This window comes from Nerophis ophidion, linkage group LG02, assembly GCF_033978795.1.
Source record: "Nerophis ophidion isolate RoL-2023_Sa linkage group LG02, RoL_Noph_v1.0, whole genome shotgun sequence".
Lineage (NCBI taxonomy): Eukaryota > Metazoa > Chordata > Actinopteri > Syngnathiformes > Syngnathidae > Nerophis > Nerophis ophidion.
In genome coordinates this window covers 73,383,032-73,407,507 of record NC_084612.1, presented here as the reverse complement: position 1 = coordinate 73,407,507, position 24,476 = coordinate 73,383,032, and the positions used below count along the sequence as shown (strand labels likewise).

The 24,476-nt window shown below is 36.6% G+C and overlaps 1 protein-coding gene across 1 annotated transcript; it reads left to right on the top strand.

Moving 5' to 3' along the window:
- The first annotated feature begins 270 nt into the window (after positions 1 to 270).
- On the top strand, positions 271 to 24,184 carry endou (endonuclease, polyU-specific). The gene is made up of 10 exons (XM_061890504.1): positions 271 to 417; positions 9,144 to 9,263; positions 9,551 to 9,673; positions 11,738 to 11,860; positions 19,135 to 19,291; positions 19,365 to 19,570; positions 21,224 to 21,337; positions 23,499 to 23,605; positions 23,665 to 23,807; positions 23,899 to 24,184. Exons 2-10 carry the CDS (start codon positions 9,206 to 9,208, stop codon positions 24,017 to 24,019), a joined length of 1,152 nt encoding a protein of 383 aa, XP_061746488.1. The 5' UTR covers positions 271 to 417; positions 9,144 to 9,205; the 3' UTR covers positions 24,020 to 24,184.
- The last annotated feature ends 292 nt before the right edge of the window (positions 24,185 to 24,476 follow it).

The window sequence follows — 24,476 nt, the reverse complement described above, 5'->3', positions numbered from 1 at the left end:
AAAGGAGAGAGTTGGGTCGAAGATAATACCCAGATTTTTTACCAAGTCACCTTGTTTTGTTATTTGGTTGTCAAATATTAAAGTTTTATTATTAAATAGAGTTCGGTGTCTAGCAGGACCGATGATCAGCATTCCCGTTTTTTTGGCGTTAAGACTTTAGGTCCTGTCTAGTGCTTTTATTTTGGTTCAGCTTCCTGTTTGTCTCCCTGTGTCCTGTTTTCTCTCAGCTGCGGCTGATTGGCATCTGGTCACACCTGATGTCAAACGGCCAGTTCCTGTTTTACCTGTTTTGTTCCTCCAGTCAGTGCTGGATCATCGTATTGTCATTCGGACTTGTCGTTGCCAAATGTTGCTCTTGTCTGTGATTCTTTTCAGCTATTACCTGTCATGCTACATTCTGTCCTTGTCGTCATAGCGGTAAGCTGTTTTTGTTAGCCGTTAGTTATTTCCAGTTTTTGTCTTTGCTATCCACTAGCTTACATTGTTTCCTAGCTTCCAGTGCTAGCTCCCTTAGTTTGTTATTCCGCCCAAGTGCGTGCTTTTTGTTCGTTCTTGTTCTATTATTTATATTAAATCATGTCTTCATATTCAAAGCCTGCTTCAATCTCTGCATCTTGGGGTTCGACAACAAATAACCCTGACAAAAACGGTTTAACCTTTACTAAAAAACGAAGATGATAAAAACACGATTTTAAAACGCCATTGTCAAGTTTAAAATAACTGTCTATGGCAGGGTTAGGGAACCTATGGCTCTAGAGCCAGATGTGGCTCTTTTGATGACTGCATCTGGCTCTCAGATAAATCTCAGCTGACATTGCTTAACACGATAATTATGAACAATTTTGCTGGTAATCACAGTGCTAAAAATAACGTACAAAACAGAAAACATTCTCATGCATTGAAATCCATCCATCCGTTTCTACCGCACCTGTTCAAGAAGTCGCATTATTGGTAAGAAGTATTTTATGTCACAATGGGGAGGGGGGGGGGGGCAGACGGACTACTCAGGACATGGCATTTAGGTAAAAACATGATTTCATTTTAACTAAAAAAATATACAAACAAAAAATCGCTCACAGCGGAGGCACAACTCGGGCTAAAGAACAAAGCTAACGCATAAACAGACTAAGAACATAAATCAAACAAAACTTACTTGGCATGGCATGAGGTACGAAACTATGGCAAGGCATGAAACAAGTCAGCACAGGGCGACTGACTGGCAAAGACGAGCTTAAATGCTGCCTCTGATTAGTGCTCGGGAAGCAGGTGAGCGGGCATTTTTGTCCACCAGAGACAGGTGGACAAAATGAGTAACCAAGGAAACCAGACAAGGGAGTGGAAAAAAAACAGGAACTTAAAGAGTCCAAAGGACAAACATCACATGGCCAAACAAAAACATGATCAAGAGACATGACATTTGATTTATTATTGGTTAGCTTCAGAATAACAATGTTATTAAAAAGAATAAGAGACTTATTATACTCTAAAAATGTTGGTCTTACTTAAAAATGCACGCATTTAGTTGTATTCAGTGTTAAAAAATATGATATGGCTCTCACGGAAATACATTTTGAAATATTTGGCTTTCGTGGGTCTCTCAGCCAAAAAGGTTCCCGACCCCTGATATAGCAGTTAGCATTCCATGACCCATAATGCACTTCTGCCATGACCCTCCCCCGCCAAATTATTATTGGTTGACGTGTGTGTGACGATTGCTGACATTTTCTTCGTCTCTTCCGCGAATTAGATAAATAATATTATTTGATATTTTACAGTAATGTGATAATAATTTCACACATAAGTCGCTCCTGAGTATAAGTCGCACCCCCGGCCAAACTATGAAAAAAACTGCAACTTATAGTCTGAAAATTACGGTAAATTGGTCCTACTTAAAAATGCACGCATTTAGTTGTATTGAGTGTTAAAAAATATTATAAGGCTCTCACGGAAATACATTTTGAAATATTTGGCTTTCATGGCTCTCTCAGCCAAAAAGGTTCCCGACCCCTGAGCTAGACGAAGTGGCTGGGGAGAGGGAAGTCTGGGCTTCCCTGCTTAGGCTGCTGCCCCCGCGACCCGACCTTGGATAAGTGGAAGAAGATGGATGGATGGCATGTTTTATCAACTGATTAGTTTTAACTATTAAACGAACCAAATATATGACTTATTTTATCTTTGTGAAAACATTGGACACAGTGTGTTGTCAAGCTTATGAGATGTGATGCAAGTGTAAACCACTGTGACACTATTGTTCTTTTTTTATTATTTTTATAAATGTCTAATGCTATGCTGAAATTATAACTAATATTGATACTGTTCTTGATAATTTGTTTCACTACTTTTGGTTTGTTCTGTGTGGTGTTTGTGTCTCCTCTCAATTGCTCTGTTTATTGCAGTTCTGAGTGTTGCTGGCTCAGGTTCGGTTTTGGAATTGGATTGCATTGTTATGGTATTGCTGTGTAGTGGTTTGTTGGAAAAAAAAAAAAAAAAATCGATTTAAAAAAAAAAAAGAGAATCGATTCTGAATCGCACAACGTATTCACATCGATTTTTTTCACTCACTCCTAGTAATTAGTGAACCACCGTGACGTAGCAAACATGCAAAGGTGCAGGAGATATGTGCCGCAATATTCGACGAGGGCTGATAGTGAGAGAGTTTGTTTATGGAACATCGCACACTACGCCAACATCGACTTAAGTACGCTGCTGAATAAAAAAAAAAACAATGACACAAATGATTAGAGAACATCCTTGAAGGCGCTTTTATCTGTTGTTGGGAGTTAAGACGACCGCAGCTGACTCCACACGAGAAGATGAACACAATATTATACGTACTGTACTTGTAACGTACGACGTCATCCTTTCTTCAACTCACTTGCTCGGACATCTGCTTTAAATCAGAACACGTCAACTTGGTTTATGTTATTAACGTGTAGTTAAGCTGTTAATAATTATAATGAGACCCCGCCCCCAACTCCCCAAAACTTGTCAAGATCGTTTGTGCTGCAAAAATATTTGGTCTAACTCTTAGTTTTTCACTTACTAACACTCTTCCATCCATCCATCCATCCATCCATGCATCTTCCTCCGCTTATCCGAGGTCGGGTCGCGGGGGCAGCAGCCTAAGCAGGGAAGCCCAGACTTCCCTCTCCCCAGCCACTTCATCCAGCTCTTCCTGGGGATCCCCAATCGTGTCCTAATCGTTTGTGCTGCAAAAAATATTTGATCTAACTTTTACATTTTTTAAATTAACGTTTTATGTTATTAACTTGTAGTTAACATGTTATTAATCATAACAAGGAATCTTGTTCCCCCCCCCAACTATGTCTAAATTCCCCCAAAGTTGTCCGAATCGTTTGTTTTGCAAACATTTTTGGGTCTAACTGTTACAGTTTCAGCTTATATTTTATGATTTTATGTTATTAACAAGTAATTAATGTGTTATTAACCGCAAAAAGACAGCCTCCCTTGGTCCAAATATCCCTAAACGTGTCCCAATTGTTTGTGCTGCAAAAGTATTTGGCCCAACTATTATATATATATATCATATACTATGTTTTTATGTTATTAACGTTTTATGGTTATGTTGTTAACGTGTAATTAACGTGTTATTAATCATAACAGAACCCCCCCCCCCGTTCTCTTTCCCTACTATACGTCAAAATCTCCCCAATCGTGTCCCAATCGTTTGTGCTGCAAAAAATATTTGGTCTAACTTTTACGTTTTTTAAGTTATTAACGTTCTATGGTTTTATGTTATTAACTTGTAGTTAACATGTTATTAATCATAACAAGGACTCTCGTTTCCTTCCAACTATGTCTAAATCTCCCCAAAGTTGTCCGAATCGTTTGTGCTCCAAACATTCTTGGGTCTAACTGTTACAGTTTCAGCTTATATTTTATGATTTTATGTTATTAACATGTAATTAATGTGATATTAATCATGAAAAGACAACCCCCCCCCAGGTCCAAATATCCCCAAACATTTCCCAATTGTTTGTGCTGCAAAAGTATTTGGCCCAACTATTATATATATATTATGTTTTTATGTTATTAACGTTTTATGTTTTTTATGTTGTTAACGTGTATTCAACGTATTATTAATCATAACAGAACCCCCCCTCCCCCCTTTCCGTACTATATGTCAAAATCTCCCCAAACTTGTCCCAATTGTTTTTGCTGCAAAAAAATATTTGAACTACTATAGTTTAAGTTATTGTTTTATGGTTTTGTTATTAACTTGTAGTTAACATGTTATGAATCATAACAAGGACCCCCCCACCACAAGTATGTCTAAATCTCCCCAAACTTGTCCGAATCGTTTGTGCCGCGAACATTGTTGGGTCTAACTACTACAGTTTCAGGTTATTAATATTTTATAATTTTATGTTATTAACATATAATTATCGTGTTATTAATCATAACAAGAACCCAAAACTATGTCTAAAGCTCCCAAAACGTGTCCGAATCGTTTGTGCTGCAAACATTTTTGGGTCTAACTATTAAGAGTTTCAGGTTATTACTATTTAATGATTTTATGTTATTAACATGTAATTAACGTGTTATTAATCATAACAGAAGTGTTTTGGTTTGATGTTATTAACTTGTAGTTAACATGTTATTAATCATAACAAGGACCCCCCCTCCCCCCCAAATATGTCTAAATCTCCCCAAAGTTGTCTGAATCGTTTGTGCTGCAAACATTTTAGGAAAAAAAAAAACAACCTAAAAAATAGTAAAATGATGTGACTAGATACAACATAAAAAAACAGATTTCAAGAGGAAAAAATCTAAAAACTAAATTTTAAGAAGAAAAAAAAAATACTAAAATGTGGAGAAATTATCTGCCAAAAATCTAAGATAAAAAAAACAGATCGTAGGAAAAAACAACAACTAAAAAGTCGTGAAATTTATCTGACAAAATCTAAAGAAAAATACTATATTTTAGGGGGGAAAATACTCAAAAGTAGTGAAATGATCTGACAAAAAAACTAAGATGAAAAAGATTGTATTTTAAAAGTTTTAAAAAGTAGTGAAATGATCAGACAAAGAATAAAATAAATATGTTTTATGTTATTAACATGTAATTAACATGTTATTAATCATAAAAAGACAACCCCCCTCCTAGTTCCAAATATCCCCAAACGTGTCCCAATTGTTTGTGCTGCAAAAGTATTTGGCCTAACTATTATAGTTTTTATGGTAACGTTTTATGGTTTTATGTTAGCGTATAATTGACATGTTATTAATCATTAAAAAAAATCCCCCTTTTCTTTCCCTACTATATGTCACAATCTCCTCAAACTTGTCCCAATCGTTTTTGCTGCAAAAATATTTTTTCTAACTATAGTTAAAGTCAGTGGTCCCCAACCACCAGGGTTGATTGGGGACCGTGCCGCAGAATAATTTTTATTAAAAAAAATTTTAACATAAAAAACACAAGCTACACTTACAATTAGTGCACCAACTCCCAAAAAACTCCCTTTTACATGACAAAAAACAAAAACAAAACAAAAAACAAAAAAATAAATAAAAAAATAACCACCCCAGGTCCAAATATCCCCAAACGTGTCCCAATTGTTTGTGCTGCAATAGTATTTGGCCCAACTATTTTATATATATATATATATATATATATATATATATATATATATATAAGATGTTTATGTTATTAACGTTTTATGGTTATGTTGTTAACGTGTAATTAACGTGTTATTAATCATAACAGAACCCCCCCCCCCTTTCCCTACTATATGTCAAAATCTCCCCAAACTTGTCCCAATTGTTTTTGCTGCAAAAAAATATTTGAACTACTATAGTTTAAGTTATTGTTTTATGGTTTTATGTTATTAACTTGTAGTTAACATGTTATGAATGTCTAAATCTCCCCAAACTTGTCCGAATCGTTTGTGCTGCAAAGATTGTTGGGTCTAACTATTACAGTTTCAGGTTATTAATATTTTATCATTTTATATTATTAACATGTAATTATCGTGTTATTAATCATGACAAAGACCCAAAACTATGTCTAAATCTCCCAAAACGTGTCCGAATCGTTTGTGCTGCAAACATTTTTGGGTCTAACTATTAAGAGTTTCAGGTTATTACTATTTAATGATTTTATGTTATTGGCATGTAATTAATGTGTTATTAATCATAACAGAAGTGTTATGGTTTTATGTTATTAACTTGTAGTTAACATGTTATTAATCATGTGCTGCAAACACTTTAGGAAAAAAAAACAACCTAAAAAATAGTAAAATGATGTGACTAGATACAACATAAAAAACTAGATTTCAAGCAGAAAAAAATTTAAAAACTAAATTTTAAGAAGAAAAAAAAATACTAAAATGTGGAGAAATTATCTGCCAAAAATCTAAGATAAAAAAAACAGATCGTAGGAAAAAAAAACAACTAAAAAGTCGTGAAATTTATCTGACAAAATCTAAAGAAAAAGACTATATTTTAGGGGGGAAAGTACTCAAAAGTAGTGAAATTATCTGACAAAGAATAAAATAAATATGTTTTATGTTATTAACATGTAATTAACGTGTAATTAATCATAAAAAGACAACCCCCCCTAGGTCCAAATATCCCCAAACGTGTCCCAACTGTTTGTGCTGCAAAAGTATTTGGCCCAACTATTATATATATATATTATATGTTATGTTTTTATATTATTAACATTTTATAGTTTTTATGTTGTTAACGTGTAATTAACGTGTTATTAATCATAACAGAACCCCTCCCCCCCTTTCCCTACTATATGTCAAAATCTCCCCAAACTTGTCCCAATTGTTTTTGCTGCAAAAAAATATTTGATCTAACTACTATAGTTTAAGTTGTATAGTTTTGTTATTAGCGTGTAATTACGGTGTTATGCACTATTGCAACTTTTCAGACTGACATGTTTCTGCTTCATGTGCGCACAAACGGCGTTGACCTACTCACTGAACTTTGGAGGTGGGGAAAAAAAATGAAGAAAAAAAAAGAAACAAGCGCGTGGCGAGTTGTTGCAAGTGTAGCGTACGTGCAGGTGAGCGTGTGACACAGCACACCTGTCCTGGCAGACATGCAAATGATTGGTGGATGGCAGCAACTTGATGTGCGTTTGATACCTGACAGCAGGTGTGCACGTTCACAGCCCGCAGATAGCCAGAAAGTTCCTTGCAAGAATACAAACCCCGTTTCCATATGAGTTGGGAAATTGCGTTTGATGTAAATATAAACGGAATACAATGATTTGCAAATCCAAATATTCAGTTGACTATGCTACAAAGACAACATATTTCATGTTCAAACTGATAGACATTTTTTTAAAATTAACTTTAGAATTTGATGTCAGCAACACGTGACAAAGAAGTTGGGAAAGGTGGCAAAAAATACTGATAAAGTTGAGGAATGCTCATCAAACACTTATATGGAACATCCCACAGGTGTGCAGGCTAATTGGGAACAGGTGGGTGCCATGATTGGGTATAAAAACAGCTTCCCCAAAAAATGCTCAGTCTTTCACAAGAAAGGATGGGGCGAGGTACACCCCTTTGTCCACAACTGCGTGAGCAAATAGTCAAACAGTTTAAGAACAACCTTTCTCAAAGTGCAATTGCAAGAAATTTAGGGATTTCAACATCTACGCTCCATAATATCATCAAAAGGTTCAAAGAATCTGGAGAAATCACTCCACGTAAGCGGCATGGGCGGAAACCAACATTGAATGACCATGACCTTCAATCCCCCCAAAACTGACATCAATCTCTAAAGGATATCACCACATGGGCTCAGGAACACTCCAGAAAACCACTGTCACTAAATACAGTTTGTCGCTACATCTGTAAGTGCAAGTTAAAGCTCTACTATGCAAAGCGAAAGCCATTTATCAACAATATCCAGAAACGCCGCCGGCTTCTCTGGGCCCGAGATCATCTAAGATGGACTGATGCAAAGTGGTAAAGTGTTCTGTGGTCTGACGAGTCCACATTTCAAATTATTTTTGGAAATATTCGACATCGTGTCATCCGGACCAAAAGGGAAGCGAACCATCCAGACTGTTATCGACGCAAAGTTCAAAAGCCAGCATCTGTGATGGTATGGGGGTGCATTAGTGCCCAAGGCATGGGTAACTTACACATCTGTGAAGGCACCATTAATGCTGAAAGGTACATACAGGTTTTGGAACAACATATGCTGCCATCTGAGCGCCGTCTTTTTCATGGACGCCCCTGCTTATTTCAGAAAAAAAATGCCAATCCACGTGTTACAACAGCGTGGCTTCGTAAAAAAAGAGTGCGGGTACTTTCCTGGCCCGCCTGCAGTCCAGACCTGTCTCCCATGGAAAATGTGTGGCGCATTATGAAGCGTAAAATACGACAGCGGAAACCCCGGACTGTTGAACGACTGAAGCTCTACATAAAACAAGAATGGTTTCTGTGTGGAGTTTGCATGTTCTCCCCGTGAATGCGTGGGTTCCCTCTGGGTACTCCGGCTTCCTCCCACTTCCAAAGACATGCACCTGGGGATAGGTTGATTGGCAACACTAAATTGGCCCTAGTGTGTGAATGTGAGTGTGAATGTTGTCTGTCTATCTGCGATGAGGTGGCGACTTGTCCAGGGTGTACCCCGCCTTCCGCCCGATTGTAGCTGAGATAGGCGCCAGCGTCCCCCGCGACCCCAAAAGGGAATAAGCGGTAGAAATGGATGGATGGGAAAGAATTCTACTTTCAAAGCTTCAACAATTAGTTTCCTCAGTTCCCAAACGTTTATTGAGTGTTGTTAAAAGAAAAGGTGATGTAACACAGTGGTGAACATGCCCTTTCCCAACTACTTTGGCACGTGTTGCAGCCATGAAATTCTAAGTTAATTATTATTTGCAAAAAATAATAAAGTTTATGAGTTTGAATATCAAATATGTTGTCTTTGTAGTGCATTCAACTGAATATGGCTTGAAAAGGATTCGCAAATCATTGTATTTTGTTTATATTTATATTTAAGACAATTTCCCAACTCATATGGAAACAAGGTTTGTATTTATCACGTCAAGTCAATGAGTAAATACAGCTCTTAAAACTATGCTGCATTTCTGTGTCTAAAATGTTCAATCTTGCAGTGTGCCTCTGAGACATGTTCATGCTCAATATCTGCAGGGTTGTGCTATATAAAAGGAGAGGCGATAAGAGCGAGGCCACCTTGCAGCTGTGGAGTCAGGATGAAGCTCTTTGCCCTCGTCCCTCTTTTGGCCTCTTTGCTCTGTGTGGCACACAGCAGTAAGATTCATCTTTATATATATATATATATATATATGTATATATATATGTATATATGTATGTATATATGTATGTATATATGTATGTATATATGTATGTATATATGTATATATGTATGTATATATGTATATATGTATGTATATATGTATATATGTATGTATATATGTATATATGTATGTATATATGTATATATGTATGTATATATGTATATATGTATGTATATATGTATATATGTATGTATATATGTATGTATATATGTATATAACATGTTCCATGTTGGCCTGCAGACAGCCTGGACTCGTGTCAGAGTCGTTGTGGTTTTGGAACCAGCAGCGGCTTCTCCTGTCAGTGTAATCCGTCCTGCGAGCGCTTCAAGGACTGTTGCTCCGACTATGTTCAACTTTGCAAAGGTAAGTAAGAATTCGCCGAAGCCCGAGACTGACCTTTTTCAAATCTTTCTGACGGTGGGGCCGCGGCAAAAGTAGCACGCTTGGACCTACGGAGAGTGTCTGGCTGCACCTGTGTCAAGTCAGCACTCACCTGGTCCAGATCTCCATAAACCAGTGCGAATCGATTTTGTGCTGAAAACATTTTTCTTGAAGTTTTTAAATCCTTAACAAATTGTTGTGAATAGCCAGCTCAATAATTAGCTTGAGCATGACTATTAAGTACATTTTAATGCTAACTTGTGATTATTTTATCTACATTTTAATGCTAACTTGTGATTATTTTATCTACATTTTAATGCTAACTTGTTACTATTTTATCTACATTTTAATGCTAACTTGTTACTATTTTATCTACATTTTAATGCTAACTTGTTACTATTTTATCTACATTTTAATGCTAACTTGTTACTATTTTATCTACATTTTAATGCTAACTTGTTACTATTTTATCTACATTCTAATGCTAACTTGTTACTATTTTATCTACATTTTAATGCTAACTTGTTATTATTTTATGTACATTTTAATGCTAACTTGTTATTATTTTGTCTACATTTTAATGCTAGCTTGTGATTATTTTAGCTTGAGCGTGACTATTAAGTACATTTAATGATAACTTATTATTTTATCTACATTTTAATGCTAATTTGTTATTATTTTAGCTGAAGTGTGAATATTATGTACATTTGAATGCTAACTTGTTATTATTTTATATACATTTTAATGCTAACTTGTTATTATTTTGTCTACATTTTAATGCTAACTTATTATTTTATCTACATTTTAATGCTAACTGGTGATTATTTTAGATTGAGCGTGACTGTTAAGTACATTTTAATGCTAACTTGTTATTATTTTGTCTACATTTGAATGCTAACTTGTTATTATTTTGTCTACATTTTAATGCTAACTTGTGATTATTTTAGCTTGAGCGTGACTATTAAGTACATTTTGATAATAACTTATTATTTTATCTACATTTTAATGCTAATTTGTTATTATTTTAGCTGAAGTGTGAATATTCTGTACATTTGAATGTTAACTTGTTATTATTTTATCTACATTTTAATGCTAACTTGTTATTATTTTGTCTACATTTTAATTCTAACTTGTGATTATTTTAGCTTGAGTGTGACTATTAAGTACATTTTAATGCTAACTTGTAATTATTTTGGCTGGAGTGTGAATATTAAGTACATTTTAATGATAACTTGTTATTATTTTGTCTACATTTTAATGCTAACTTATTATTTTGTCTACATTTTAATGCTAACTTGTGATTATTTTAGCTTGAGCGTGACTATTAAGTACATTTTAATGCTAACTTGTAATTATTTTGGCTGGAGTGTGAATATTAAGTACATTTTAATGATAACTTGTTATTATTTTGTCTACATTTTAATGCTAACTTATTATTTTATCTACATTTTAATGCTAACTTGTGATTATTTTAGATTGAGCGTGACTATTAAGTACATTTTAATGCTAACTTGTTATTATTTTGTCTACATTTGAATGCTAACTTGTTATTATTTTGTCTACATTTTAATGCTAACTTGTGATTATTTTAGCTTGAGCGTGACTATTAAGTACATTTTAATGATAACTTATTATTTTATCTACATTTTAATGCTAATTTGTTATTATTTTAGCTGAAGTGTGAATATTATGTACATTTGAATGCTAACTTGTTATTATTTTATCTACATTTTAATGCTAACTTGTTATTATTTTATCTACATTTTAATGCTAACTTGTTATTATTTTAGCTGGAGTGTGAATATTATGTACATTTGAATGCTAACTTGTTATTATTTTATCTACATTTTAATGCTAACTTGTTATTATTTTATCTACATTTTAATGCTAACTTGTTATTACTTTAGCTGGAGTGTGAATATTATGGACATTTTAATGCTATCTTTTGATCATTGTACCTACATTTTAATGCTAACTTGTTATTATTTTAGCTTGAGCGTGACTATTAAGTGCATTTTAATGCTAACTTGTAATTTCTCCTACCAGCTGGAGCTACATCGTGCAAAGGCCGATGTGAGGAGAAGTACAACTCTGAGAACAAGTGCCACTGCAACTCCAAGTGCACTCAGTTCAGCAACTGCTGCAGCGACTATCAGCACGTGTGTGACGGTAAGAAAAGAGAAAAAAAAAAAAAAAAAAAAATCTCAAATATATCACGTTTATTTGTGGCATGGTTTAAAGTTATATTAAACATAACTGTGGTGCGGTCAAGGACCCTTGATTAAAGTTAGAAACACAGACAGGACAGGTTTAACTTCCAGTAGACGCACTCATAAAAATGATCCATCCACCATTACCCGAAGTTGGGTCGCGGGGGCAGCAGCCTAAGCAGGGAAGCCCAGAGTTTCCTCTCCCCAGCCACTTCCTCAAACTTTTCCCTAGGAATTCATGTATTACTCGCATCAATTGAGGAGTCTGCTACCGATGCAGCCTAATCCCTCACTTGAAACGAATACTCGGTCGCGTCGGTTTAACGTTCACAACCCTACTTTGCCTTCATATTTCGCTGTTTGTCGCATTTTTGTCGCATTTTGCCTGATTGTAAAATATGTGGATGGAGAGGGGGCGTGACGTTCGTATGTTGTCAATATTCAGTGTTTTATCCTTCATAGACAAATGTAAAATTCCATTATGTTTTTTTAAGGCGGTCTGTCATAACGTTTTTAGCATTCAATCAGACATTATTGTGAGGTTTTGTATTAGTGTTCCTAAAAATTGACACATTTTTTTCTCTAAATTCGGCCCCCAAGTCAACTACTTATTTTATAACCGCCTATTTTGGGGAATAATTACGATGTTTATCGCTTGTAAAGAACATAATGTCATGGCTGTCTTGAGTTTCCAATACTTTCTTTTTTTTGTGATAGAGTGATTGGATCACATACTTGTTGGTCACAAAAAACATTCATGAAGTTTGGTGCTTTTATGAATTTATTATGGGTCTACTGAAAATGTGAGCAAAACTGCTGGGTCAAAAGTATACATACAACAATAGTTTGTCTGCGGTTTATATATTAGGGGCGTGGGGAAAAAAATCGATTCGAATTTGAATTGCGATTCTCACGTTGTGCGATTCAGAATCGATTCTCATTTTTTTTTTTAAATCGATTTTATTTTTTATTTTTAATAATCCAACAAACACAGCAATACCATAACAATGCGATCCAATTCCAAAACCAAACCTGACTTAGCAACACTCAGAACGGCAATAAACAGAGCAATTGAGAGGAGACACAAACACCACACAAAAAAACATATATTTTTTTAACACTTGTTAAAAAAACTATATATTTTTTTAGTGTTTCAGTTCCAAAACTTTTATTTTCTCGGTGCTTTTCAACCACTGTGCCGCGGCACACTAGTGTGGGGGCCGAATTTAGAGAAAAAAAATGTGTCAATTTTTAGGGACACTAATACAAAACCTCACAATAACGTCTGATTGAATGCTAAAAAACGTTATGACAGACCGCCTTAAAAAAACATAATGGAATTTTACATTTTTCTATGAAGGATAAAACACTGAATATTGACAACATACGAACGTCACGCCCCCTCTCCATCCACATATTTTACAATCAGGCAAAATGCGACTAAAATGCGACAAACAGCGAAATATGAAGGCAAAGTAGGGTTGTGAACGTTAAACCGACGCGACCGAGTATTCGTTTCAAGTGAGCGATTAGGCTGCATCGGTAGCAGACTCCTCAATTGATGCGAATAATCCATGAATTCCCAGGGAAAAGTTTGAGGAAGTGGCTGGGGAGAGGAAAGTCTGGACTTCCCTGCTTAGGCTGCTGTCCCCACGACCCAACTTCGGATAAGCGGAAGATGGATGGATCATTTTTATGAGTGCGTCTACTGGAAGTTAAACCTCTCCTGTCTGTGTTTCTAACGTTAATAAAGGGTCCTTGACCGCACCACAGTTATGTTTAATAGAACTTTAACCCATGCCACATATAAACGTAATACCTAATTGGGTTGAAAATATTTTTTTGCACCCAAATAATTGTAATCCGTAAATAATGTGCCGTTGTTTAGTGTCTGTACTGCCTAGCGCTCGGCAAGGTAACCATGTTTTACTAATTACCTGGAATTGATTAACGTGGATCCCGACTTAAACAAGTTGAAAAACTTATTGGGGTGTTACCATTTAGTGGTCAATTGTACGGAATATGTACTGTACTGTGCAATCTACTAATACAAGTTTTGATAAATCAATCAAAACTCTTCCATATCAGTAGGGGGCAGCATGCAGACTGCAGTGTGCAGGTAAAAAGGTATCTAATGCTTCAACCAAAAATAGACAAAAGGTAAGTGCCCTTAAGAAAAAGCATTAAAGTTTAGGCATGGCTACGCAAAACGAAATTAACACCGAACTGGCTGCAAAGTAAAGGAAACTCAAAATGCTGGACGACAGCAAAGACTTACAGTGTGTGGCGCAGAGATGGCGTCCACAAAGTACATCCGTGCACGACATGACCATCAACAGTGTCCCCCACAAAGGAAGAAAAGGCTCCGCACAACTTGAACAGTCTTCATTGCGAAAACAAAGCAGGTGTGGAGAATAGCGCTCAAGGAAGACATGAAACTGCAACAGAAGAAAATACCAACAAAACAGGAAACAACACCAAAACAGGAGGGCAGGACAAGAACTAAGACAGTACAGAAAGGAAAACAGCAAAAAACACAAAATATTTCAAGGCGGGATGTGACAGGTGGTGACAGTACACCTACTTTGAGACAAGAGCTGTAGTGACGCATGCTTGGTTATGATTTAAAGTCATAACCAACAATTGTGAGAATGACTTTTTAATGTCGGTATCGGCGACTGTGTTTAGTTTTTTTAATGATTTCTACTTTTGGTGTACCTCGGAATTTTTTAAATGAAAAAATCTGCCTTTGTTGCGATCCGTGACTCGGATCTTCACATGTTTATTTTTCCATCTTTGTTTCATGACCCACTTTCTTCCTGTTTAGTCCGTTACCATGGTTACACATTGATTTCACCCTGCTCCTCGTTTTCTACACACACCTGGTTCTCCTGGATTTCTCCCTATGTAAGCTTTCCTCTTTTCTTTGTTCAGTCTGGGTCCATAAATTTGCTTTCTAGCAACAGTATTGACTGACTTCATGTAAATATATTCTCGCTAGCTTTTCACGCTAAACCTTTGTGTTATTCCAGCTCTCATGCTGATGAATTGTTTTTCCTTTTTTGTGTGCCTTTGTGCCAGTCTTAGTTTTTATGTTTTTTTTATTCCTAGCTTTTATGCCAGCGCCCTTGGTTTATTTTGTCTGTTAGCTCCAGTATTTTTGTTCGTAGCCTGCTTTTGTTAAGTTGAATAAATCATTTCAACTTACCATTGCTGTGTTCTTGTCGACGCATCCACGGAGGGACAAACCCGGCATTACTATGCCAATCAGTCATTACATTGGCTCCTCTGAGAGAAACTGGCGGTCACCGCAGCCCTCCGACTTTCAAGTATGACTTTATAATCTCACTAAAACACTATTAACACAATAAGCAGATAAGAGATTTTCCAGACTTATCCTAGTAAATGTGTCTAATAACATCTGAATTGCTCCCACTGCCGTTGCCTGGAGCCGTCGTCTTTTCTTTTCCTTTTTTTTTTTTAGTGCTTCACTCTAACTTTCCTCATCCACGAATCGTTCATCCTTGTTCAAATTAATGGGAAAATTGTCGCTTTCTCGGTCTGAATTGCACTTGCTGCTGGTGGCTATGATTATGATATTATATAATAATAATATTATATATGCTGTGTTCTTGTCGACGCATCCACGGAGGGACAAACCCGGCATTACTATGCCAATCAGTCATTACATTGGCTCCTCCATTGGCTTCTCTGAGAGAAACTGGGGTTCGCCACAGCCCTCCGACTTTCAGGTATGACTTTATAATCTCACTAAAACACTATTAACACAATAAGAGATTTTCCAGATTTATCCTAGTAAATGTGTCTAATAACATCTGAATTGCTCCCACTGCCATTGCCTGGAGCCGTCGTTTTTTCTTTTCCTTTTTTTTTTTAGTGCTTCACTCTAACTTTCCTCATCCACGAATCGTTCATCCTTGTTCAAATTAATGGGAAAATTGTCGCTTTCTCGGTCCGAATTGCACTTGCTGCTGGTGGCTATGATTATAATATTATATAATAATAATATTATATATGCTGTGTTGTTGTCGACGCATCCATGGAGGGACAACCCCGGCATTACTATGCCAATCAGTCATTACATTGGCTCCTCCATTGGCTTCTCTGAGAGAAACTGGGGTTCACTGCAGCCCTTTCAGGTATGACTTTATAATCTCACTAAAACACTATTAACACAATAAGCAGATAAGAGATTTTCCAGACTTATCCTAGTAAATGTGTCTAATAACATCTGAATTACTCCCACTGCCGTTGCCTGGAGCCGTCGTCTTTTCTTTTCCTTTTTTTTTTTTTAGTGCTTCACTCTAACTTTCCTCATCCACGAATCGTTCATCTTTGTTCAAATTAATGGGAAAATTGTCGCTTTCTCGGTCTGAATTGCACTTGCTGCTGGTGGCTATGATTATGATAAACCCGGCATTACTATGCCAATCAGTCATTACATTGGCTCTTCCATTGGCTTCTCTGAGAGAAACTGGGGTTCACCGCAGCCCTCCGACTTTCAGGTATGACTTTATAATCTCACTAAAACACTATTAACACAGTAAGAGATTTTCCAGACTTAGCCAAGTAAATGTGTCTAATAACATCTGAATTGCTCCCACTGCCGTTGCCTGGAGCCGTCGTCTTTTCTTTTCCTTTTTTTTTTTTTAGTGCTTCACTCTAACTTTCCTCATCCACGAATCGTTCATCCTTGTTCAAATTAATGGGAAAATTGTCGCTTTCTCGGTCCGAATTGCACTTGCTGCTGGTGGCTATGATTATGATATTATATAATAATAATATTATATATGCTGTGTTCTTGTCGACGCATCCACGGTCCAATCAGTCATTACAGCCTTGGCTCTAAAAAGGTTGAAAGACTGCCGTAAGCAGAATGAAATCAAATTATTTATTTTTTTGCATGAATATTATTTACAATTGGTAGAACAATTGGAACTACTAGAATACTTATGTAAACAACGAACCTTTATTAATCCATTTGTCTTAATCGAACTCTTTTTGCACCACAATCTATTGAGAACCAGGGGCCTGCATTTACTCCATCAGACCGGCAGAGGGCAGTGTTGCACAAGCTAAAACGGAGCCCAGTGTGGTCAACTCAGTTTCAAAGTCGGCCTCAACATGGCGCCCTGTAGTCACGTGAGGGGCTTTTGACCAATCAGAGAGAGTAAAGACGTGGCTAAATCTCCATCACGTGACTACAGGGCGCCATTTTGTGGCGAAATTCTCTCTAAATGCAACTATGAGCAGGTGCATGTTTGTTAATGGTGATGTGCTGATATAACAACATATTACAGCAGGGGTCGGCAACCTAAAATGTTGAAAGAGCCATATTGGACCAAAAAGACAAAAAAATATATGTCTGGAGTAACAAAAAAATAAAAGCCATATTACATACAGATAGTGTGTCATGAGATATAAATTGAATTAAGAGGACTTAAAACAAGGGTAGCCCGCTGGCCTGTTCTAAAAATAGCTCAAATAGCAGCACTTACCAGTGAGCTGCCTCTATTTTTTAAATTTTATTTATTTACTAGCAAGCTGGTCTCGCTTTGCTCGACATTTTTAATTCTAAGAGAGACAAAACTCAAATATAATTTGAAAATCCAAGAAAATATTTTAAAGACTTGGTCTTCACTTGTTTAAATAAATTCATTTATTTTTTTTACTTTGCTACTTATAACTTTCAGAAAGACAATTTTAGAGAAAAAATACAACCTTAAAAATGATTTTAGGATTTTTAAACACATATACCTTTTTACCTTTTAAATTCATTTCTCTTCTTTCCTGACAATTTAAATCAATGTTCAAGTAAATATATTTTTTATTGTAAAGAATAATAAATACATTTTAATTTAATTCTTCATTTTAGCTTCTGTTTTTTCGACAAAGAAAATTTGTGAAATATTTCTTCAAACTAATGATTAAAATAAAAAAAAAATATTCCGGCAAATCTAGAAAATCTGTAGAATCCAATTTAAATCTTATTTCAAAGTCTTTTGAATTCCTTTTAAAATTTTTGTTCTGGAAAATCTAGAATAAATCATGATTTGTCTTTGTTAGAAATATAGCTTGGTCCAATTTGTTATATATTCTAACAAAGTGCAGATTGGATTTTAATCTATTTAAAACATGTCATCAAAATTCTAAAATTATCCTTAATCAGGAAAAATTACTAATGATGTTCCATAAATTCTTTTTTAAATTTTTTCAAAAAGATTCAAATGAGCTAGTTTTTCTCCATTTTTTTTTCGGTTGAATTTTGAATTTTAAAGAGTCGAAATTGAAGATAAACTATGTCTCAAAATTTCATTTTCATTTTTTTCGTCTTTTCTCCTCTTAAATCGTTCAATTAGGTGTTTTTTTTTCATCAATTATTCTCTACAAAAAACCTTCCATATAAGGAAAAAATATATACGACGGAAAGACAGACAGAAAAACCCATTTTTTATATATATATATATAGATTTATTTATTAAAGGTAAACTGAGCAAATTGGCTATTTCTGGCAATTTATTTAAGTGTGTATCAAACTGGTAGCCCTTCGCATTAATCAGTACCAGAGAAGTATCTCTTGCTTTCAAAAAGGTTGGTGACCCCTGATTTAAACAAACTATGGTGAGTTCAAGGACCGCCGAAATTAGTAGGACAAAACGGCGCTCGCCAAATACTCGAATCGGTGAAGCATGTTTGATGAAAACAGTGTGCTTTATAACAATTAGGGAGGTTTGTGTCATGTTTGTCCTCCTACAGAAACCGTACTGAAACAAAAAATATATATTTTTATATTTTTTTCCCCCTCATCTTTTTCCATTTTTCATACATGTTTGAAAAAGCTCCAGAGAGCCACTAGGGCGGCGATAAAGAGCCGCATGCAAGTGTGTACAAGTGTGTACAAGTGTTTACAAGTGTTTACAAGTGTGTACACGTGTGTACAAGTGTGTACAAGTGTGTACAAGTGTGTACAAGTGTGTACACGTGTGTGTACAAGTGTGTACACATGTGTGTACAAGTGTGTACACGTGTGTACACGTGTGTACAAGTGTGTACAATTGTGTGTACAAGTGTGTACACATGTGTGTACAAGTGTGTACACGTGTGTGTACAAGTGTGTACAAGTGTGTACAAGTGTGTACACGTGTGTACACGTGTGTGTACAAGTGTGTACAGGTGTGAAAGGGTAACAGGTGTGTTCATGTGTGCGTGCAGGTGCTTCTGTCATCACCGACGCTGAGATCAAGTCGGTCTCAGAGGCACTTCACACCCTGGACTCAAACCGGGCCTCGCCCTCAGAGTTGGTGATAGACTCCCAGGTTCTGGTCCCAGGTTCTCAGAGCGGCTCCCAGTCAGACCTTGCCTCTCGCCCGTGAGACGACACACCCGTCACATCCCAACACTTCTTCTTCATCCCCGCATGTGGGCCCACCTTCTGCTTCCAGTCTTTTCCGCTACCTGGACGAGGGGTCCCTGTTCTCACGGCCCACCTACGCCGCCCTCCTGGCTCTGCTGGACAACTACAACAGGATGACGGGCCACGCGGAGGACGTCACGCCCGAGGAGACGGCGGAGCAGGACAGCTTCCTGAAGGAGACCATGTCCAACACTGAGCTGGGCCGGGAGCTCTTTGCCTTCTTATATACCAAAGGTAGGTCACCCCCCCCCCCCCCCCCCCCCCCCCCCCAACTTACCAATTATTTAAAAAATCGATACGTCAACGATTTTATTAACGATTAGTCGACTAATCAAATAACAAAGCGTATACATATTTAATGCTCTAATTCAGTGGTTGGTCGCCAAACTACGGCAACGGCCTGCCAGCATCCAAAATCCGGCCCACGGGAAGTCCCACGTTTAAAAATCAACAACATATTTTTATTTATTTATATTATTATATCCTTATTTATATTTTTATATACATGGATATGTATATATGTATGTGTGTGTGTGTGTGTGTGTATATATATATATATCTGTGTGTATATGTGTGTGTATATGTATGTGTGTGTGTATATATACAGACACACACAAACACACACATATATGTATGTGTGTGTGTATGTATATGTGTGTATATATACACACACACACACACACACACACACACACACACATATAAATGTGTGTATGTATATATATATATAGATATATATCTGTGTGTATATGTATGTATATATATATATATATATATATATATATATATCTGTGTGTATGTGTATATATATGTGTATGTATATATATATATATATATGTGTGTGTGTGTGTGTGTGTGTGTGTATATATACAGACACACACATATATATATATATATATATATATATATATATCTATCTATCTGTGTGTGTATGTATATATATATATATATGTGTGTGTGTTTTTTTTTTTTACATGCTCTGTGTTGTGATTGCTTGTTTGTTGTTTCTTTTAACCTGCCTATTGGTACAGCACTTTGGCTAAGCCTGTGGTACATTTTAAATGTGCTTTATAAATAAAGTTAATTTGATTTTATATATATATTTTTTTATTTTTTAATCCGTCCTTTCTAATCCATTTTCTACTGCTTGTTACTCGCGGTGTCTCCTAGTCGCTCAGAAAAATCATATATATATATATATATATATATATATATATATATACATTTTTTCAAAACATGTCACTTATTTACAAGAACAACAACAAAATTAGCAATATCGTAAATAAAAGTCTGATTTTAATATGACGAATGTCACACATTTTGAATTAAAAAGTAAAAATTGTACATAAAATAGTAATAATTTTACGAGAAAATATTGCAATATACAGAAACAGAAAGAATATGAGAAACTGTTCCCAATTTTATAGGAAAAAAAAGTCGACAGATTGTGAGAAAGACTGCTGTTAGTAAAAAAAAAAAAAAAATAATTTTTTAGTTTTTAATTGTTTTGTAGTTACTTCACGTTATTACAGTATGTCCCCATATACATATTTATTTTATTTTTTTAAATTAATTTTGGCCAAAGGAGGCACATTTCAATTTCTTACACACACTTGTTATTTCATATGTTGACCAGAGGGGGAGCACTTTTAAAAGCGACACAGTCAATTTGAAACATCCCTCTCTTTTGGGACCACCCTCATTTTGATAGATTTCACCAGCAGGGGGTGCAAATGAGAATTTCCCCATTAGATGCAATGGTTTTCTGTATTGGGACCATGATTTATGTCCTCACTTGTTCACATCTCCTTGTTGATGTCTCTAGAAGGGTAGAAATACAAGAACACACACACATACACACTTGACTTACTTCCTCTCCACTTGAAGGTGTCTACACATCCGAGGAGGACTTCCTGCAGGACCTGAAGATGATGTGGTTTGGTCTGTACTCCCGCAACAACAGGAAGATGGACTCCAGTGGTTTTGAGCACATCTTTGCAGGTTGGAAAGAAAGGAAATAAGTCATTTAAACATACATGTTATTTTATTTAAATTGTCAGTTTCTGCACAGTTCAATGTTTGTACATCTTTTGAAATATTTCAAGTTTTAACGAGAAAAACTGTAGAAAAGTGCAAGGATATGCAAGTTAATAAATCCGACCTTAACAATATTTTAAAAACCCTGTTTCCATATGAGTTGGGAAATTGTGTTAGATGTAAATATAAACAGAATACAATGATTGGCAAATCCTTTTCAAGCCATATTCAGTTGAATGCACTACAAAGACAAGATATTTGATGTTCAAACTCATAAACTTTATTTTTAATTTTTGGAATATAATAATTAACTTAGAATTTCATGGCTGCAACACGTGACAAAGTAGTTGGGAAAGGGCATGTTCACCACTGTGTTACATCACCTTTTCTTTTAACAACACTCAATAAACGTTTGGGAACTGAGGAAACTAATTGTTGAAGCTTTGAAAGTGGAATTCTTTCCCGTTCTTGTTTTATGTAGAGCTTCAGTCGTTCAACAGTCCGGGGTCTCCACTGTCGTATTTTACGCTTCATAATGCGCCACACATTTTCCATGGGAGACAGGTCTGGACTGCAGACGGGCCAGGAAAGTACACGCACTCTTTTTTTTACAAAGCCACGCTGTTGTAACACGCGCTGAATGTGGCTTGGCATTGTCTTGCTAAAATAAGCAGGGGCGTCCATGAAAAAGACGGTGCTTAAATGGCAACATACGTTGTTCCAAAACCTGTATGTACCTTTCAGCATTAATGGTTCCTTCACAGATGTGTAAGTTACCCATGTCTTGGGGATTAATGCACCCTCATACCATCACAGATGCTGGCTTTTGAACTTTGCGTCGATAACAGTCTGGATGGTTCGCTTCCCCCTTTGGTCCGGATGACACGATGTCGAATATTTCCAAACACAATTTGAAATGTGGACTCGTCAGACCACAGAACACTTTTCCACTTTGCATCAGTCCATCTTAGATGATCTCGGTCCCAGAGAAGCCGGTGGCGTTTCTGGATGTTGTTGATAAATGACTTTCGCTTTGCATAGTCGAGCTTTAACTTGCACTTACAGATGTAGGGACAATCTGTATTTAGTGACAGTGGTTTTCTGAAGTGTTCCTGAGCCCATGTGGTGATATCCTTTAGAGATTGATGTCGTTTTTTGATACAGTGCCGTCTAAGGGATGGAAGGTCACGGTCATTCAATGTTGGTTTCCGCCCATGCCGCTTACGTGGAGGGATTTCTCCAGATTCTCTGAACCTTTTGATGATATTATGGAGCGTAGATGTTGAAATCCCTAAATTTCTCACAATTGCACTTTGAGAAACGTTGTTCTTAAACTGTTTGACTATTTGCTCACACAGTTGTGGACAAAGGGGTGTACCTCGCCCCATCCTGTCTTGTGAAAGACTGAGCATTTTTTGGGAAGCTGTTTTTATACCCAATCATGGCACCCACCTGTTCCCAATTAGCCTGCACACCTGTGGGATGTTCCAAAACAGTGCTTGATGAGCATTCCTCAACTTTATCAGTATTTATTGCCACCTTTCCCAACTTCTTTGTCACGTGTTGCTGGCATCAAATTCTATAGTTAATGAATTTTTGCGAAAAAAATAGGGATTTCAACATCTACGGTCCATGATATCATCAAAAGGTTCAGAGAATCTGGAGAAATCACTCCACGTAAGCGGCATGGCCGGAAACCAACATTGAATGATCGTGACCTTCGATTGTATTGTATCAAAAACCGACATCAATCTCTAAAGGATATCACCACATGGGCTCAGGAACACCTCAGAAAACCATTGTCACTAAACACAGTTGGTCGCTACATCTGTAAGTGCAAGTTAAAGCTCTACTTTGCAAAGCGAAAGCCATTTATCAACAACATCCAGAAACGCCGCCCGCTTCTCTGGGCCTGATATTTGCAAAAAAAAAAATGTTTATGAGTTTGAACATCAAATATGTTGTCTTTGTAGCATATTCAACTGAATATTGGTTGAAAAGGATTTGCAAATCATTGTATTCCGTTTATATTTACATCTAACACAATTTCCCAACTCATATGGAAACAGGGTTTGTATATCAAGCCATATTTTCTATTCAAGACGAGTTCCTGTGTCTACTCCAGGTGAGATCAAGGGAGGGAAGGTGTCCGGCTTCCACAACTGGATCCAGTTTTATCTTCTGGAGAAGAGAGGACTGCTGAACTACTACAGCCACAGCTTCAACGGGCCTGTAAGCCCCGATACGTTTCAACGCCGTTCCTTGTATTAATCAGTTCTTCCTTGTCTCAGTGGACTAACTACCCGGACGTGCTGGGCATGCAGTTCGTGTGGGACGGCTACTTCAAGCAGGTGGGCTCGGCAGTCATCGGCTGCAGCCCCGAGTTTGACTTTGCCATGTACAGTCTGTGTTACATCACCCGACCCGGGAAGCAGTGAGTGCCCTCCGGTTGTTGTGCATCCTTCCGACATCCGACACCGTCTCCCTAAGCTCGCTGTTTCAAGATCTGCGTCTCCCTTCCTTAGATGTCGTCTGAGTCTGGGAGGAAAGGAGCTGATCATCCAAACGTACACGTGGGATAACTCTTCCTACGGGGACGGGAAGAAGTACATTGGCACCGCTTATCCCGCAACACCCAGGAACTGAAGCCATGCAGGAGTCTACTTTATGTAATTCTACCAATAGACTGATTATGTAAATCAGGGGTGTACACATTTTTTTATTTGGGGGCCGCATTGGGCTTAAAAATGTTTCCAAAGCCATGTAAAGTAAACTCTACTGAAGGAATCAATAAAGTACTATCTAATAATCCATATACTTATGTATATTTATATATTGTCATAACGGGGTTTTTGCAGCTTACTGCAAGGTTTGTTCTCCCGGGATGCAATCGGACTATTCTGGACAAGGCTTGCAGGTAGGAACATATTTAATTATTCAAGAAATCTTGGCAAGGCATGAGGTAAACAACCATACTATGGCTTATAACTGTGGCATGAAAAGAACAGCATATTAGGAGGGGTTTAAAGGCGTCATATTGTGATTATTTTCTAAATGTAAAAGACGTCTTTGTGGTCTACAAAACATGTAATGGTGGTTCTTT